Source organism: Cyanistes caeruleus, chromosome 7 (genome assembly GCF_971803275.1).
Source record: "Cyanistes caeruleus chromosome 7, bCyaCae1.hap1.1, whole genome shotgun sequence".
In the NCBI taxonomy this organism is placed as follows: Eukaryota; Metazoa; Chordata; class Aves; order Passeriformes; family Paridae; genus Cyanistes; species Cyanistes caeruleus.
In genome coordinates this window covers 17,226,638-17,245,862 of record NC_141707.1, presented here as the reverse complement: position 1 = coordinate 17,245,862, position 19,225 = coordinate 17,226,638, and the positions used below count along the sequence as shown (strand labels likewise).

The window sequence follows — 19,225 nt, the reverse complement described above, 5'->3', positions numbered from 1 at the left end:
CTGAAGAGAGCGACACCGAGCAGGGTCAGCACTCGTATTTCCCTTCCGCAAGCCCTTACCGGCCAAGGCTCGTAGTTGCCCCGAGAAGCGGCTCCGCGGCTCGTCACAGGCCCGCCCTGACCCCCGGCGGAGCAGGGAGAAGAAGACGAGGAGGAAGAGGCGGAGGGGGAAGAGGAAGCCCTGCCCGCCGAGCGACTTTCGAATGTCGCGGCCGGCGGGCGACCGCCCCTCAGGAGCGGCCCCTCCCCTGCGCTCCGCCGGCGCCGGAGGAGCTCCCCCGCCCTCAGCGGCCGCCGCCCCCGCGGCCTTCGGGCTGGAAGGCCGAACGCTGAGGCGCTGCTGCTGCCGCCCGCCCCGGCCCGCGGAGCTAAACCGCTCCTGCAATGCCTCAGGAAAGGCCGAGGGTTCTTCTGAAGGACATACGTCACCCAAACATTAGGGTTTGTAGTTTTCAGCGGTGAAACTTAACATTTCAGTTAAATGTGACCATTAAAAGGAATTACTTTTCTTTTTACACACTATACACTTCAGTCCAAGTTAATGCACTGTTTTCCAGACACCCTTGAATTTGCCCTCAAGAAGCTGGCATTATGTGTGCTGGTGTGATGATGTTAAATATTTTAAGGAAGTAACACATACAGGAAAAGCAGCCAAATATTTTGAAAATTAATTTACAGTGGAGGTACTAAGGGAATAAAGCTGCTGAAAATGTGTCTGTTTTCCCAAAACGGGTTCTTCTACCTGGTGTACAAGAAGCCTATCTCCACAAAGAGGTATTTGATTTTCCTACAATTCTGCACAGAAAGGAGTGTTGGGTGTCAAATCCACTAGGCTGGCACAGTGACTATCAAAAACTATAGCTATTCATACATTTTAGTAAGCAAGGACATTAATATTCATCAACTACAAGTTACATAGTTCTCTGATTAATTAGTATTCTATCTACTACAAATATAAAGTCTATGTGCTCAGTCTCTCCTCTTTTGAGTTGGTGAATTTCATGAGCTGGTGGTTGCAATCTCCCCTTGGCAGAATTACCTTCTACCTACTTGGGGCTGACTTCAGCACAGTTACTGAGTTGGTTTTGTTAGCTTCTTCCTTATCCTGGGAGTTCTGCCAAATGTCCTTGTGGCTTGTAAATTCTGCATTCTTTGTTTCCACTATCACTAGTACATCCTTCACCCAAACTCTGTAAACGTCCCTCTGGAGCTGAGATGATTGAAACATTTCAAGCTCTAAACCTCAGAAAGGCAAATCCACTGACAAGTAATTTATCTTTCTAACACTTGAACATCATACCTTCTGCCACAGACAAAGGTAGCCCTTTGCAAGAGTCCTAAACCCTACTCCTATTTTATGAGGTATTTGTTAATACATTAGCAGATGAGCATTAGATAATGGCAATTATTAAATATATTTATTCATTCCAGCCTAATTAAGTAGCAGATCAACAAAACCCTCTATACCTATTCTGAAAATCAGGCACACAATGGTTAACAGTTCTGCAGGCACACAGACCTACCTGTAGCTTTACCTCTTGCTCTAGGGAAACATTAAATTAAATGCCATTAAATGCTAGGGCTATGGGTGTGGGAAAAACATTTAATTATCCTCTAAGACATTGTTGTATGTTCCATGCATGACAAATTCCAGTTTGGGGGCCTAAATTTTCTCTACTAAATTTATTGAGCATACCTGTCAGCAAATTAAATTAACAATTGGCTTCTTAATACCAGAGACCCTTTCCCACACAGCTTTATTGAAACAGCGAAAATCTTTGCCAGGAGACATTGCAGATGTCATTACTCAAAATTTCAATATTACTGATTCTGAAAGCGATTGGACATGTGTAGAAGTTAAAATAAGCAAGAGATATTAACTGCCAAGGCAACACTTTTTGCTCAAGAAGGTCCTGAATTGGAGAACAGAGGAATACACTGAGAAAGTTTGATGCCTGCTGGCACAGTTCCTCTGTCTCTTCCCTGGGCATCTACTAGTGAATTTTACTTATTTTTACCAGGGAAGAGCACAAACACAGTGGCCTCACCCACCTTGCAATGATATGGGAGCATTTCTTGCTTTGGGGAGAATGGCAGGGATCAGCTCACCCAAGGACTAGGGACCAGACTCATTTCAGGAAAGTCCCTTTCTTCATCAGGGTATCACTTCTGCCACAACAGGAGAGGGGTTGGGTTAGCAGGACTTCAGGTCAGTCCTGGCATGGCTGTGTTCACTTTATGAAGGTCATTTTTCCCTCTCACCTGGCCATAGCAGCAGATAAGCCCTGGGGGTGTAACTGGTGTTATGCCCGGCAGGCAGTAGATCTGTGTTTCTCAGAGCAAACAAGCAGCAGCTCTATTTTTGACATATTTGCCATGATGCCTGTATGGAGTATGCCCTCAGAAATCAAATCCAACTTAATTACAAGCTCTTTTTTTTTTTTTTTTTTTTTTTTTTTTTAATCTCAGGCATGCTAAGCTGAAATATTAACGACAGACTGACACCCAGTGCCCAGAAAGTGTTAGAGCTCATTTCAGTTCAGTTACATGCACCAGAATAGCCTTGGCTGTAACCTCTCTTAGCTGAATTCTTCCACATCAACAACTAGAAATGTCACTAGTTGTGATGTAGGGACATTTCACAACATGTTATTTAGAACGAGGGATCTTCCTCTCTGCTCGTGGGATAGGTGGGTGGATCAACTGTCCCTCCTTTTGCTGTGAATGTTACACTGTATATTTTTACAGCCTTGCTTCTTATGGACAGGAATACTTTTCTTGATGAATTTCCATCCCGAGATATTTTTAGAAATCTCTGTTTTGAGTGCTTACCATACAGTGCAGAGGAGCAATGTTTTCTTGAAAGGTTTCCGGCTAGCTACTCATGCTGTTTCCTGTGGTGGGATGCTTGAGTTTGCATTTGGGTTTTGGTGGGTTTTTTTCCTTTGGGAGAAGGAGAGGTGGGGCTCTTTAAGCTTCAATTTATATTCTGATGTTATGCAAGCAGAGACAAAGAAAGAACAGAAATATTATTTCTGCTCAGCTCATATTACTGTCCACTTGCCTAGACCTTGCCCCTTGTGGACTCAGATACTTCCTTAATGATCACAAGGTAGGAAAGGTACAAAATTTTCTGAAGAAGAAGAAAAGCTAATGTTATCAGACTCTTCAGTTTCTGTTTCAGCCAACAATGCTGCTTCGTTTGAATCATGGGCTAAAGATCATTCACACTCTATGAGGAAGGAATTTAAATGCTTTGATCAGCTGGGAAACTAAGGATACTTTATCTTGCAAAGTCCTAATTAGTTTAAGAGGTTAAATCTACTGTTTTAAATTAACAGTAACTCCTGGAACTCAGCTTATGCTTCTTTAAGAGTCCTAGACTCAAAGAGCTGGAATCTGGCCCATCTGAAAATTCAGTCTCTGTGGATTTTTTTCCCCACGGAAGTAAACTGTTATCCCTCATCAGTTTAGAAGCCTTGGCTTAAATCTTCTTGAAAACCATGTACTAGCTTTATTAAGATATATAGATACTCAGGGAGCCCAAGTCTTAAGGCAGTTCAGATGGATACTACAAATTGTGCTCATTTATCCACCAGGACTGCCAAAGCACTTAGCTCCTGCTGACCAGAAGAGTGTGCCCATTGTCTTATCATGTAGTTTCTGCAGGTATACAAGTCTGTGAGTTGCTGTCCTTTCAGGACCACTGGATTCAATCTTTCAAGATCTCCCTGCATCCATCTGCCATGCTGACTGCCCCCGAAGCTGCAGAGCAATCCAGGAAGCAAAGTGAGCACATTTCACCTCAATTCCTACAAAGCCAGGGCAAGGGAAGGACCTGGCCCAACAGAGCCACCAAGTTACAGCCCACTGAGCTCCAATAGCTGCACATGGAATGGAGGGTGTAAACCTTGGGCTGTGTCTATTCTCTTGGGGGGAGGGTGGGGGAGGATGCAGAGGTGTTTTGTCACTGTAAACTAAAAATGGCATCTAGCTCAGGCTCCTGAAATTCATGACAATTGCAAAAGGTGCATTTTCCTCAAGTAGAGGTAAACAAGATGACATGTTTCCAGAAAATCAGCCTTCATGTCTGTCAGTTATTTGCCTGCTTTTAAGTTTGGACTAATACTAGAAGTTTCACAAAGGTCAGTTATGCTACTGGCCAGTGAGAGCCACCTGCAGCTTGCCTGTTTATTTTCCAAGTGCAGCAAAAATGAGAGTAACTTTGGGAGTTACTCTTACCTCCAGCCATGTATTGCAAGTAGGCCCATGCAGTAGGTCTGAAAAAAAACAACCTAGTGGCACTCTGTAAGCCCGAGATGATACGAGGCTCTCTCTCTCTCTCCCCCGCAAGGCATCAAGTACCAGACACCAACCGCACATCAAAAACAAGGCCTTCATTTAGCAAGGAGAGCTAAAAAGGACCTCAAGCAACTGGACACACTGTCCAGAGGAAAGCACAGGGTGACAAAGTAGGTCTGGAGAATTCACACAAGACAGTAGAAGTTTTTGCAACGCAACACCGAATGTCTCAGTTGTGTCTATCCTTCTCAGCTCTCTTTAGCATGAGATGTTTCATAGTTAACACTGAAGTGTTAATTCTACATTGGATTTAATGAAATCGGCAGAAGGTGTCACTCGTGAGCTAGAAAGTCAGCTCTGGTAATACATTGAAAGCATCTTCTGCTAATATCCCTGAAAAAAAACCCCAAAAACAAAAACCCAAAACATTTACTACCATCACTTTTAGGTTAAAAGAAAAGAAAGCCTATTTTTAAAGAAATTTTTAAAAAACTGACTCCATAAAGAACCAGTAATGTCAGATAAGCCTAGCATGCTCATGAAATAGGTTCTGCCTTTATATTTGTCCATGATTTGCTAAAGCCTTTTGTTTAACACTGCTCCACTAAGCAACAGAGCTAAGAAAACATTTCAGCAGCAGTGCTGGATTTGCACTGCATTTGAACTAGAGTAAGGGGGCTCCCCCACAGCCCTGAGTTCAACATGCATCACAGGTCACACAGCAGGAGGGAAGCTGATATGCCCTGCAGTCCCCATCCCTCCTGATGGATTCAGCCCTGCCTGCTGTGTTTGCACTTATTAACATGTGTATCCTGCAGGGAGCTACAGAAGCAAAACAAGGAATCTCTCCAAGGAAGCCTGGAACAAATTCAAAAGTGAGGAAAGCAAATGAATCAAAGACATAACAAAGACCTAGACTTCATGTACCTAACTTAGTTGTAGGTGAGCTGATATCTTCTACTTTAGCTTTGGTAATATATTTGCAACTTGTGTTTTAGTTGGGTTTGTATTTGTTTAAATCTTCACAGCCATTCTCTCCTTTCCACCCTCATATCTTGTACCTAAGACATCCATTCCCCTTCCATTAGTCACTTCTCTCCTGCTTCCTCCTGCCACTGTGTTGGGAACTTACATTCTCCCAGTGCATCCCTTCTGCTCCTCAATGCACTATGCTACTTTCACAGAGACAATGAGCAGATGCAGCACTTCAGAGGCAGGGAGTACACACTTTCCCTTTTCCACAGTGCTTTGTAACTCCCAGACACGATCCAGCATTGGGCTGTGCCTCTCAGCTTTCCCCTTTAACCATCCTGCTGTTTTATTTTGGCAAAACTGAAGAAAAAGCATCTCCCTGCAGTGCCAAGTAGCATTGAAGTCTATCTTCCAATTCCTATTTATATGTCTCTAATGTTTGCCTCTTATGTCCTCTTATGCAATGCTGCGTTACAACACTCCCCATTCCCTAGATGGGCTGTCACTAATCACAGCTCAATACATTCACAAATTACAAATTACCTGATAAGTCTGCACTGAAACAAATTCAGTAGAACTATAGACTGCAGCCAGTGACAGGACCCAAGCAAACTTCATCCCAGCTCAAACAGCATCAGTCTGACCCCTTTAAAGCCAAACCAGAGAGAAATTGTACTTTGAAATGAGGTCATTACAAGAGGGGAGGAGGGGATATTGCTGCTGACCCCATGAGAGAACAATGGTGAGAGGGTGGTTAAGATTAAACAGCTAGAGAGATTAACATCTCATGACTGTTTTTTGTTCACTGACCTGTAATAAAATAAGCGGTAAGACTAACAAATAGCTGATTTTTTTTTTTTAAATTTTTTTTTTACAGTGCTGTCTTTGCTGTTAGACTACTGCCAGGGTCTTTGCTTTTCTTTGGCTAATACTTTGTGGCTTTATAAATAAGACTGGTGAAGTTAAGAGGAGTAAGCAACAGAAATTTCATTATAGTATGTTATGCTTATTATATTATTGCTTACTTACTAATGCTAATAAGCATAAACCCAGTGTTTTATTTTCAAAGTGCAAGTACCTGCCCTTTTTCTACTCTCTCCCCTGTTGGCTGGCTGTGCTAATTGTCTGCACACAAAAATGAAGCCCAGCACATCATATGGTTTGCTGCTCACATGTTCAGACAGACAGAGCTAGAGAGCTGAAAGGTGCTTGTTGTGTGCACCACAGGATTGGTGAATCATAACCTTCTGCTGCCTTGACTGGATATTCCTCCTTTCCTGAGCTATATTGTATCCAGAATGAAAAAAATAGCTCTTTCAGTGACTAAATAAATTAGTCAGAACAATTTCAAACTCTTTCTTCAGCTATGAAGAAAGCAATGGACAGAATTCACAGCTCAGATGCAATACAGAATCATGATCATTTTCTATGACCCAGAATCATATGTGCACTGTATGCAGACATTTGTTGTCTAGCATTGCACTGCAATATTACCCATAGTGGGAAAAGTAAGAGGCCATTCTGGATCTGTTCTTCCTAAGCACCTGAAATCATGGAAAAGGGGCAAGTAGGTAATTGAACAGGGCATTATCCACTTTTCCTTTGGTAATTTAAGAGAAAAATTGTACCCCAGAGACTGACTCCAGCTGTAGAACTCATGGTGGCAACTTTCTGTTGCAATTCATAGCCCAATTTATGACACTGAAATCAGATGGTTTCAGCTAACATGCTTGACTGGACAACACAGCAGCTGAGGCACAGACATATTGCCTGCTGCACCAGAAATTCTAACTTCTTAAATTGCTCCACACAAGTTTGTGAGTCAGAGTCGTTACACCACAGCCAGAGTTACTAGAACACTGCCCATGCAAGCAAGCACAAATTTCTCCCTCATTTCTGCTACAGTAATCTTAAGGCAAGTCACTACTGATTCTCTAGCTAGTCTGAAAATTCTCACTCATTATGGTGAAGAGCTTTTTCCTAGCCAAATGTCATGTGGAAACATCTAGCATCTATCATGGAAAAGCAAAATAACTTTTCTTCCTCAAACTGGTTTATCTGTTGGACAAAAATATAACCAATCTGTTCTGAAAAGCATCAATTTTGTCAGGTTGGAAAGTAATGTAAGTCCACAGGACTATATTTCTTCAAGCTGGCAGCAACAGCAATTACCAAAGCCATGTGAAAATCAGTTTTACTCCATCTCTCTAAAACACTGTTAAAGATGCTGGCTTCACAAGGAGAGTCATGGTTGAAAGAGTGCTTAGAGGTCCTCAAACAAAAACTAGCCCAGACAGGCTGTTATGGATGTGATCTGCCAGGTACTTCCACACAGGTACTTCCACTGCCAGTGCTAAACATATCATCCATTTAAGTGAAGTAAGTGTGTGGTGTGGTTCCCAAAGGCATCCAGGGCTAGATTTCATGGCCTTTCATAGGGACTTGCCAGCAGACAAATGTCAAGTCCTGAACAGCATACTTACAGTAACAGCAGCAATACAGCAAATCAAATACAACAGGCAAGCAAACATCATGACAAGGAAATCCAGCAGGATGAAGGCAGGTGGTCTGAGATAACACAGTCTGGGACAAAAGGGCTGAATATACTAAAGAGGACAGAAGGGTATCTAACCTGTTTGGAAATGGTGAGTACACATTAGCCCCTGTCATGTAACATGGATACAGTTAAAAAAAATCAGAGAAATGGTTTGTGATGGAAGGCTGTGATGTGAAGATGAACATTTCATATTTTCCCCATCCATTTGCGCAGAAGACACTCTTGTCTTTCCTTTCTTACTACAGCACTGAAAGCCCTTTTCTTTGGCCTGAAATGTAAGCAAATCTGCGCTCCACTAAGTCTCCCAAACTGTGCCCTGCCCTCCCTCCTTATAGCCACAAACACTCCTTCGTTCCATTGGAGGTAGAGGCTGTGTAGTTGAAAATAGAGTTATTTTAAGTAAATTAGATCTACAAAGGTGTTCACCTGTGTGCCAGGTTACTCATGGATCATGCTGACAAGGTCTTCACATGCTTGAATGAGTTCCCCCAGATACATAAGATTATAAATCTAGTTTTGAAGTGCAGTGGCTTGTTTTGATCTGAAGCCTTATCTACTGGTGATATGTCACCTTTATAACCAGCTTTGCCTAGCCCATGAAGCTGTTGTTTTTTCAGAGTCCAAGATTTAGGTGCAAGAAAATGATAACCGAAACAGAACAAGTCAAGGTTTGTTACAACCCTGCGCCAAACAGGAAAAAAAAAACAGAGGGAATGTTTCAAAATGGAGGAATAGTTTTCTCTAGCCTAGTGCTTTAGTGTGAAAGCACTCTGCTTTTGCATTAACAACAATCCTTCTGAGTTCCAGATAGAGAGCAACTTGAGTTTAATGCTCTTTTTTCCCTCTGAATTTTTAAAACAGACTTCCAAAGGGAAAAAAATGAACCAAATGACCCAAACTGATTTACAACATTATTCAGTAATTCAGATACATTGATAAACATCTAGTAAGAACCATTTGATTTCAATCTTTATAGTCTTCTGGGATGCTGCAATTAATCACACACCAGGAAGAGACTGAAATATTTAATCACTACTTCTTCCTCACACGTCTGTGTTAAAATCTGTAAACAATAGAAAGGATTAGAAGGCAAAAGCTAATAACACCAAGTGAGTTGGAGACTTTTCCTGTCTCCAGGATAAAGCATGTGACAAAGTATTGAAATTGAAACAAAGTTTATCTGCTGTCACAAAAGGAAAGTTTGCCATGGGATGAACTTGGACAAGTAGTAATCCAGGTAAAGTAAAGGTGGGGAAGGAGAGGAGCAGACCTGCACCAGAAGCTGTTCAGGTCTGCTGAGTTAGAGAGCTTTCAGGCAATAGAGGTTCTATAAAGAACCATTTCTATATACTCATACACATGCTTGTACCTATCTCACATTGGGCAGATGGACCACATAAAACAGTCAACAGCAGCTCAAAGTGTAGTCTAGTTACATGGTAACTCAACTTGCACACAGCATCAGCAAATGCAGTGTAAAACACAGAAAAAAACAAGAGTCCCCCATAGGAAATGCAATAAACATTGTAACTACAATAAAGACAAAACATGAGAAATCCCCACAGCTTAGAAGATCTCTTTTGTGTTGCATTTTGCAGATGGGGCATTTTGACTCTGGTATATAAAAGCAAACACAGTGTCTGCTAACAGCTCTCAACTTTCATCTCAGCAGATTTTCAGAAGTGGGAAAGAGAAGTGGAAACCCCAGTATGCCCGTGCCTTGCTCTGACACAGACAAGAGGGTGGACTATGAGTCTTGCAAATGTGTATATTGCAGATCATGTTTTTTTATGAAGATAAGAGCTTCTGGCCCGCTGCCATGAATGTTGCAGTGACCACTTTGACCTGCAGCCCCTCTGTGAAACAACGCAATTCCTTTAAGGCAAAAAAAAGGCTGCTAGTGTATTTATGAGAGCCCAGTTACTCAGAACACCATTGCCTTTTAAAAAGGAAGAATGATCCTGACTTCCAGAAGTGATTCACTCTCTGCAATTCCATCAGGTCTTGCCATGTAATATTACAAGTGAATTCTGCTAAGCAGCACATCACAGTTTAAGAAAGTGGGTACCGTTTATCCTTTAAGGTTATAGTTACACAGTCTCTCCAAGCAACTTGAGAGACAGGCAAAGTTCAGTAAGGTGATGCAAAGTTTCACTAAATATGAAGGAAACAATCTGTTTAGTATCAGTTTAAAGCTATTTCCAGGACCTTTTCAAAACTTGAAGATACTAAAAGAAAGTGGAGTGAGTGTTTCTAGGTTAAGAATATCTTTACATCACCCAGGGAGCAGCTGGCAGGGCTAGCTGATATAAACTTCTGCTGTGGACTGATGTATGCAACTTTCTTATGACCATACTGTGTTATTATACAATGATACTTGAACATATTAAATCAGATTTGCAATGGGTACTGTTTTCCTAACATAAAAACTGTGTTGGTTAAAGTCAGGCAAAGGATTAATACTCGCCAAGGTACTTCTCTTATTATTTAGATATCCTTTCAGTATAAGCCATAGCAGCAGGAACACTCCACATCCCCACACTCACAAGCAGTTTCCCACATGGCATGTGTCCCATGCACACCGTGGGAGCATATGGAGTGACATGTTAAATGTCTTTTAGTAGCATAATTCTAAAAAAGGCCACATTATTCAGTCCTGGTCATGAGTAAGTGCCATACATCATCCTCAAATTGTATTAATACATTTGCTCCTATTGTCGTGATACAGAGTCCTTATAAATCACATTTCTTCAAGCCATAAAGCATCTTATATTTACTTGCTAACACGTGTGTGATCATACCCATTTGTTGGCACACCTGAGCTCTCTCCCTATGGGTAAGGATTAAACCTTTTCTGTCATTCTCAAAAGAGTGAATCTTTTTGCAATCCCATCTCCAGAACAGAACGCGATTTCTCAGAAATACACATAGAAGCTGGCAATGCTCCTTTTCCTGTATTGTTTGATGATGTCAAAATCAGTTAAACTTCTGTTTTTTCTGTATTTTTGCTATTTTCCACTGCAGATTCTGTTTCCCATAATATTCAGCTCTATAAAAAAGAAAAGCCCCAAGGTCAAATGTTGAGTCTTACTGATATTTGTCCCAGGCTATGCCTATCTCCCAGAGATCTGCTCCCTCAGTGCCTGAGGTGGCTCTTGGATATTGTACGAAATGTCTAAATTCAGGGCAGACTGTAATTATTGAAACCAAGGGAATAGAGAAGAATTCTTGACTGTAGTACAGTAAATGCCAAAAATTGTCTCTTTGCAGAGACTGTCTGATTCACACTGAATCATTGCTCTCATACTAAATAAACAGTGAATGCATTCTAAAATCCTGGTTCAAACAAATCTTTCTTCAGTACTACAAACTAATTAAAGTTGTGCAGTCCAGAGGGAAATCTGATTTCTTTCATATTTTCAGGGGAGAGGAGGAATAGGTTTAAAATATATTCACAATCAGCCAGTGGTTCATGATAAATTAAGGCATGATAAGGTAAATAAGTGTTAAAGGTCCAACTGCATATTGCTGGTAAGTGTCCACTTACCATATCCTGGTAAGTGAAGGGAAAGGTCTGATTCTTTCATCTAAGTTTTCTATTTTCAGAAGTTTTCAATCTAGGAATAGATCCCAGCTCTATACTTAGCAGGGATACTACTGTTTTTCAGCAAAATTCTGGAGACTTTTGTAAAGAGAAAGCAGTACAGAGAGAACAGAGCAGCTAGGACACTCTGCAACCTTATCTAGTATATGTTTAATTTTAAATCACTTCTTGGCTTGAAATGGTAGGCTTTGATTTTGTTTTGCCTAGCAAACATTCTGATAATGGAGTCCTTGAATAAAACCAAGCAACTTTTACAGCAGTGAGGTAGACTGCTTAAAACTCACATCTCTCCTTGCTAATGTCAGAGACCTCATTTAGCCATTATTTCACACTCACATGACCCATCAGTAACAGTCTGTTAGTGATCCTCACCAGCCTTTCCCTGACAACATTGGAGAGGAAAACAGAAGCATTTTTTGCCCTTCTTGTCCTTTCTTTTTTACATGGGACACTATCTCTGCCCTCCTGCCTCTCCTTCACTGCATGAAGTAGGCTGTTCAGCTACTGGAAATGTTTGGTGTACATGAAAACACCATGCTTCAGCCAGAGGGAAATGGAGCATGAACAATTTGGTTTTCAGGGCAGAGGTGTGAAAAAGCATGTTTCCTCTTGTTCACAAACAGCTAATATTGTGCATTTATGGGAACTGCACAGTGTGAGGAATATGTGTTAGCATGCTTAGCTAACCCAGATTTGCAAAATAGCACAGCAGTTAAGAGTACAGTATCTGCTTGTCTGCCTAGAACAGGAAATCAAACTATTTCATTTGTTTTCAGCAGGAATAAAATAAAGAAATGACCAGTTTCCCAGACAGCAATTAACATATGCCTACTTTCTGCAACAAAGTATGTGGTTCAATTAGTGCAACTGAGAACCTCTATAGTGATGTGTAGATTACATGCTGGCATTCCTCTGGCAGAAGGCAAGAACCAACAGAAACAACTGTTCAGAGATCAGGGTGATAGGTAGTGTGTCTAGATTCTAGATTCTGCTGCATCCTAGAGCTTTAGGAGTGGTAAAGTTTTCTGCTGGAGACAGGGATGGTGGAAATGCCTGGTTTTTAAGGACCACTGAGAGGCTGTACTTGCTTTGGTTTGCAAATGTTCAGAGAACCTCAAGATGTTAAGAACAATGGTGCTAAACTGGAAATTCACAGAGCATCCAAGTTTTCACTAACAAGTAGTTTAGGCTTCTGCAGCTTGCTTTAAGTTTGGTAGCAGGTACTACAGCTGCTGGCATGCAGGCTTATTTCTCTACAAAAACACTGCTTTTTTCAGATTACTCCTATGCTCAAGTTTTTCTGAGGTGCGAAAGCAGTCAATCTCCATGTAAAAGCAGCTGTCATAACAGCATACTTGCTGAGGGCAGCTGCAACAGGTGGAAATAACCATACTCCTCAGACCACGGATAACGTTTGTCTAACAAGATATTTTGGCTCCAGAGTTTAAGATCAACCCACAGCCCTTCCTGCAGTGCTCAGTTCATCTGTGGCACAGACTCCTAGGAACAGGATCCAAAGAGAAGTTGGATCAGTACTTGAAAGACAAATTCACTGAGAGTTTTTAAAAAGAGAGAAGAAACCTCCTGCTCAGAAAACCTCATCAGCTAAAAAAGCTTGAGGTCGTGAAATTTGAATGAAATGTCATATATATTTGCTTCACATCTACCCTTCCTTCATGCCTACTCCTGGAAGTTACTTGGCTGGATGGCCCATCTAACCTGTGATGGCTGCTCATTTGTTCCAATAACAAATTTACATAGGCCTGCTCTGCTCAAGTTCAAGGTCTCTCAAGATCAAAATGTGAAAACCAAAGTTCATTCTCTAGAATTTTTGAAAGTTTAATGAGGGAATAAAAAGGGACAATGTCCAGCTCTGGGGTGTTTCTGGCTATTGGCCAAAGAACACACAGGTGGATAAGACAGTGTTATCTATGTACTGTTATGTTACTAAGGTACATGCATATTCATGTGTTTCATAATTATTCAAACATTCTTGTGAGCTTTTTGATGTTTCAGGAACTCTTTTGTTTGGTTTTACACTCTGATTTATTTGCATGACATCCTATGAGTTAGGTCAATATATTTTATTTCTTGTTGTTTTCCATCCTGTTGTTTCACACTCCCTGATAAGGAGTTGACAAGTTCTCCAATTCTTCTCCAGTGCTCTGGTTTGTATCACTGTTATCTTATCACTTGGAAATATAATATATTCATCACATTACTATTTCTATAAGCTATAAGGTGCAAAACTACTAGATTGTGTTATAATACTAAGCAGCTAAAAGGAGTTAAAAACTGTACCATATTCAAATACTTATGATCAATAACAACATCTAAAAGCTATTAAATAAATGCAAAAGCCAATATTATATTGTCATTTTTAACAGAAACTTCTTTACCAAGTCCAGTGCCAACTGTATTCATCTGTGAAAGACCTTGTGGCATCCAAAAGACAAACCTGCTCCACAAAGCAAGCATGATCACAGACAGAACAAAAAAAAGTGTAACACTTCTGAGCCTGACAAAGATCTTCGAGAAATACAAGCACAGGCCTGCACATAGAAGTTGTTACTGCAAGTGAATTCAATTTGCTTAGCATTAACCATGAGGAAGAAGTTATTTTTGATACAAAGAAGGCATACAGGTGTCCAGAAACAAATGCTAGACTCAAAACACACTCTTCCCTCAGTCTGTGTTCAGTGTTAAAGGGTACAATTTCCTGGCTGAGGAAGCACCTCCAAGAGAGAGGCTGACAATAGTGATACCGTTTACAACAGCCATCAGAATCACAACTAGAGCTGTGTAAAAACAGGAGAGCCAAAGATTTGTCCCTGAAGTTTTGCAGTTTCTTGAAATCACTATACAAGACTCATAGTGAGACACATGCAACAAAGCCCAAAACAAGTAGCATTTTGGTTGAAAAAGAAACCAGTGCAGGAAAAGACCCAAAATTCCTTCATGCAGTATGAGCAAGAAACATGAAAATGCACTGCACATGAATAAAATTTGTGAAATTTAGTTCAAAGGTGGGTGTGGAAGGAGAGAAAAGGAAGGCAAGTATGAGAGAAAAGGTGTCACAGTTACATCCTAGCAAAAACAGCACAGATAAGAACAGCTGAGTGAATGGACCAAACAGCCTAGCATGGGTATAGTTTCTTGTAGGCAAGTACACTTGCAAACATTATTAACTGGTCTACCAACAAAAGATGCAGAGGGGAAGCCTTCTTTTATTATTCATCTCTGATAAATTTACTAAAGAAAGCCTATAGCGTACTTGACAGATTTCAAATACTAAAGCAGTTACAATAAAAAATTCTTTGTGTTTTCTGTCTGGCTAATTTCCCTTTAAGTTTTTCAACTGCTGAAAGAGACCTAAAGTTTATATTATCTTAGACTTTTTAAGAAAATAAGGTTGAAATAACCTAGATCAAACAAATGTAAGGAATATTGCCAAACAATTCCGCTGAATTTAATATTTCTAACTTGATTTTATTTTTTCTAAGATATGGCAGTCCAGCAGACCTAAAGTGCTCAGTGGGCCAGCTTGGGTTGGACAGAACAATCTTGGTTTTTTTCCAGCATCATTAAGAGATGTGAAAGCTTCGGCACAAATAAGATATAGTGGAATTATTCCTTCCTTTGTCTCACTTCTACATTACAGAAGATTTCTAGGAACCCAGGACTGGCAGCAGGAGATGGGCACAATGTTGAATGAATGTGTGATAAACAGAAGTGACCCACAGAGTTATCAAAGAGTAAATGGGGTTTCACTTTCTCCAAATGCTCCCCAAACCCTGTTAAAAGGCTGCTAACAGGATATTTTCATTATGAAATAATGCTAACAGTTGCTCCCCACTTTCAGAGATCCAAAGGGACATCCACCATTCTCTACTACTAGAGAAAGGAAGACAGCAATAACAGTTTATCTAGAGCACATCCTATAGAAAATGGATATAAGAGCTTTCCTAGTCTTAGGGCTCAGTAGAAGTGTCCCTATGGTCCCTTGCAGTCTTTGGATTGCTTTGTACAACCCAGGCAAAACCCAGTCAGCTTTCAAATACTTTCCAGTGTGATTTGCAGCACTTTTGTTTTGTTGCAGATATCTTTCTTTGAGGGCTGCTCCTGTGACACCACCACAGACCCATCAGATCTGCATGCCTTCCTCAACTGCTGATAAAGTGGAAAGCAGCTGAATGATCGATGAATGTACTAACTACACAGACCATCAATACTTCCTGAAATTGGAATCTCTCTTGACTGCCAGCACTGGGTGAGCTTCAATTTGTTTTTTGTTAAAAAACAAAACAAAACAAAACAAAACAAAACCCAAAACAAAACAAAAATAGAAAACAAAATAAAACCACAGAACAAAACAAAAACACAAAACAAAACAAAACCACAAAAAAAACCCACCACAAAACAAACAAACAAACAAAATACCAAAAAATTAAAAAAGCTTTCAGACCTTAGGGGGAAAAAAAATCTTAATTTATGATTATGAAAATCCCAAGCTCCATCTGTAATTGAGCCCATGGGCTAACTCCATGCTTGAATTGACTAAAGGGTGTACCTTCCATCTTGAGTTGACCCATAAAACCAATGGCCTTCACAGAATTATTTCTTCTGTGAGTACACTGGCAAGCTGGCAGCAAACACTATCATCAGGGAAATACTGCATACCAAGCCTCCAGCTGGGACACTGGATGGCTTAAGACAGAGTGAAGTATTTACACTATTTACCAAACTTGTTAATAAAAATGATTTCTAGCAATGACTATTTGAAATGCTAAAGATACCAGAATGAATCTTTCAGCTGCTTTTTCACTTCATGATTAAGAAATACCCAACAAACAAACAGTCCTGGTCAGCAGCCCAATAGTTCCTGCTACCATTTGGCGTTAAATCCAGATTTCTGCACAGGATTTAATTGCTTCTACTTCCAGCTCAAGACCTACACTGTGCTCTTTTGTTCAGCCAGGACCTCACACCATTTGGAGGAATGAACTCATGTTGACCCTCCACAGCCCAGAAGTAGCAGCTTTCCCTAGGGCCTGGGGTTAGGAACCAAAAGAGAGACTCATTATATTAAAGATTCTACAACCAGTTCAATGTGCAAGTGGGCCCCCACAAGTCTCTCACATACTCTTAACAGTGCAATGTTTACACTACACTGCAAAATCTTTAAAACTCCATTTCAAGTTTTACAACAGTAGCCATCATTCAGGTCTCTGTACCCCTTCTGTGCTCAGGAGTCAGGCTAGCCAGGTCCCTGGGGTATTCACAAGGGCACACCATTGGTTTCACATCCCGCTCAGAAGCAGGCAGTGTGTTTGCAGTCAACATCTAGCTTTTGGGAGACTGTGGTACTGATATTTTGCAGTATCCCCACCTCTGGTCAAAGTTAGAGCTTTCCTAAGCCCATTTTCCCTTAGTTACTTAGCTTCATTTGCCTTCTTCTCCAAACCATGAGAAGTTAGGCTCCAAGTTGCTATAACAGACACCCTTGAGACAACATTACCCTGCTCACCTAAGAGGGAATTAAATTCAAACAGGTCAACAGAGACTACTAACCCCTAGACATCCTTCAGTCTTGGTTGTTGCTATGTTGTTTTCTTCCTGACACACTGATTGCTTCCAGGAATCATGCTGCAGATCCATACTGCTGAGCACTGCAACATAATGAAATCATTCATTAAATATCGTCTTAACTAAAGCAGAATGATTTGAACTGCAGGTAGTGATCCCTGGCACTAAGATTGTACAGTAAAGGATGGGTTACTTTGAGTGAGAAGTCAGTTTGGTGAAGGAAGAACAATTTTATGATGCAATCTTGTGTGGTAACAACTGGTGCCTTCAAGGATCTGCGAAAGAAAGACAGCTGTAGCACCAATCTACATGTTAGCTCTGGCATAGCTAATCTAAATGACAGCAGAGAAGAGGGGCAATTCTAAGACTCAACTCTCATCTATGAATTTTCGCTGTTTGTTTAAGAGCCTAGGCAGATCAAAGCAGATGAACACATACTATCTATGAAAGGGTCTTTAAGAGGTACCCACACAAGAACATTCCCAGCACAGCTGCAAACTTAAGGCTTGTGATAAGGGAGCCCATACTACAAAAAAGGGAGCAGAAGAGATCAAGTCACTGCCTGAGCCTTTGACAACGATGGAGTTACTATACTGAAGGCCCCCTGTGGAAACTAGCCAAAAGGACGGGCAAGGACAAAAATACTCACCATGGTCCCAGGCTACCCTGGGGTTAATTCCTTTCTGATTTTAAGTCTGGTGAGTGGCTTAACCCTGCATATCTGAAAGCTAGGCAGGCAGGGGGACTTAATGCTATTAGCCAGACCATCACCTCCCAGCTTTAGCTGTGGCCAGTCTCCAACATTTTGAAAGAAAGTAGCTAAAATCCCTAGATGCCAGTTTATATGTCAGGAGGCAAACAAATTCCTTCCCATTTTTGAATTTTATGAACAATTAACAAGCTCTGAATTACCTGAGGTACAAAGTGAATATAGTTACAGAACGAAAACGAAACTTTAGGTTTGCTGATTTACCTAACAGAATAATTGCAAACTCATCTGGCAATCATAGACAGAGAAATTCAAATCACCCTCAGCAAAATGTTACACAGAGACCTTGCAATCTTACAAGGACCAGCTTGCCTCTTTTCAATAGCCATACCAAATCAAATCTCAAGTTATTTTTGCTTGAATGTCCATAAACTAGCATCCAAAAAGTTTTATTTCTTTACATTCAGCAAAAGGTATTTTGATAACAGAAATTTTACATGCAGCCACAAGACCATTTGTTTACTTACACTGGAAAGATTACTCCTTGCTTCTGTGCAAGAGCCTGTTTGTAAAAAAAAAAAAGTAGAGGAGTTGAGGGACAGGTTCATTTCTAAGCTAATTTCTAAGTCCATTTCTATTTCAGGTCTTTATTACTGGTAAACAAAGCATTAGCTTTAAAACATCAAGAAAAAGCTCAGCTAAAAGCTTTGCCATACATTTATCTCAGCATGATTTCTGTTGGTCTGAGGCTTGTTTTCAGTAGAAGCCTTTAGGCCAAACAACAGGTCTGAGAATATCTAAAAGTCAAAGAAAAATTTTTGCCTGATTCATTTGCATCCACAGAAAATAAGCATAATTCTACAAAAGCAGTACTATAAGGTGTGCGGCTTTCCCTGCCACTTCAGAGATTCCTGGACTCAAAGTTACAATCCAGTGTAGTCCATTTCTTTGTTAAATATTTCCTTAACACAAAATTAATGCCTTCTCCTTATCCACACCCTTCTTTGTACCCATTCTATTAACTGGACTTGCTGACAAACGAATTCACTCCGCAGTAAAATGACTCAGTTACTAATTTACAGCTCCTGATGAGCGACATTAAAACCCACAAGTAATAAACAAAGTATGAGAAATAACCACTGCTGTAAACAGTTACCACAAGACAGCAGCTAAGGGACAATAAAATACTAATGAACACTGCCTACCTGACTGTTTAAGGTCCATGAAACAATTAATACCTAATTATGGAAGAGCAGGCAATGAAAAGTCTAACAATTATCTCACAGCTGAAACAATCCATAAACACTCACATTTTAAAGTATCCATCCATAGCTGGCAAGGCTTCTCTTTACACTTTCCTCCATTCTTTGATTTCCATATCCTTTGCTGAGTCTTCATGTAGGTAAGTACACTGAAATATAAATTCACCTACAATTATACTCCACCTGCAGAGACAACCCTGTAACCCACCTTTTTACACTGACCTCTCCCATTTT

The 19,225-nt window shown here is 40.6% G+C and overlaps 1 protein-coding gene and 1 long non-coding RNA gene across 12 annotated transcripts in view; one reads left to right on the top strand and one right to left on the bottom strand.

Annotated features, from left to right (window-relative positions):
* Nucleotides 1–19,225, bottom strand: part of LOC111932427 (uncharacterized) — a 31,628-nt gene that overhangs the window by 10,251 nt on the left and 2,152 nt on the right. For 3 of the 7 annotated variants that reach the window (XM_086897523.1, XM_086897522.1, XM_086897524.1), the window contains exon 2: nucleotides 19,040–19,140. In XM_086897523.1, coding sequence (XP_086753649.1) covers nucleotides 19,040–19,127 — 88 coding nt within the window. In that variant the 5' untranslated portion in view covers nucleotides 19,128–19,140. Of the gene's footprint in view, nucleotides 1–17,005; nucleotides 17,104–18,256; nucleotides 18,292–19,039; nucleotides 19,141–19,225 lie in introns of those variants that run through there. The other 4 variants (XM_023931517.2, XM_023931518.2, XM_086897525.1 and 1 more) reach the window with 3 other exon arrangements.
* LOC111932429 (uncharacterized) lies at nucleotides 3–13,798 on the top strand. 5 transcript variants are annotated; one of them, XR_015289201.1, is made up of 6 exons: nucleotides 286–440; nucleotides 3,660–3,788; nucleotides 4,354–4,471; nucleotides 5,120–5,243; nucleotides 6,151–6,268; nucleotides 9,503–13,798. It is a non-coding gene; the product is annotated as an uncharacterized LOC111932429 (long non-coding RNA). The 5 variants fall into 5 exon arrangements; XR_002866137.2 differs by lacking the exon at nucleotides 4,354–4,471 and having other exon boundaries at nucleotides 3–440; nucleotides 3,701–3,788; nucleotides 9,500–13,798; XR_002866135.2 differs by lacking the exon at nucleotides 4,354–4,471 and having other exon boundaries at nucleotides 83–440; nucleotides 9,500–13,798.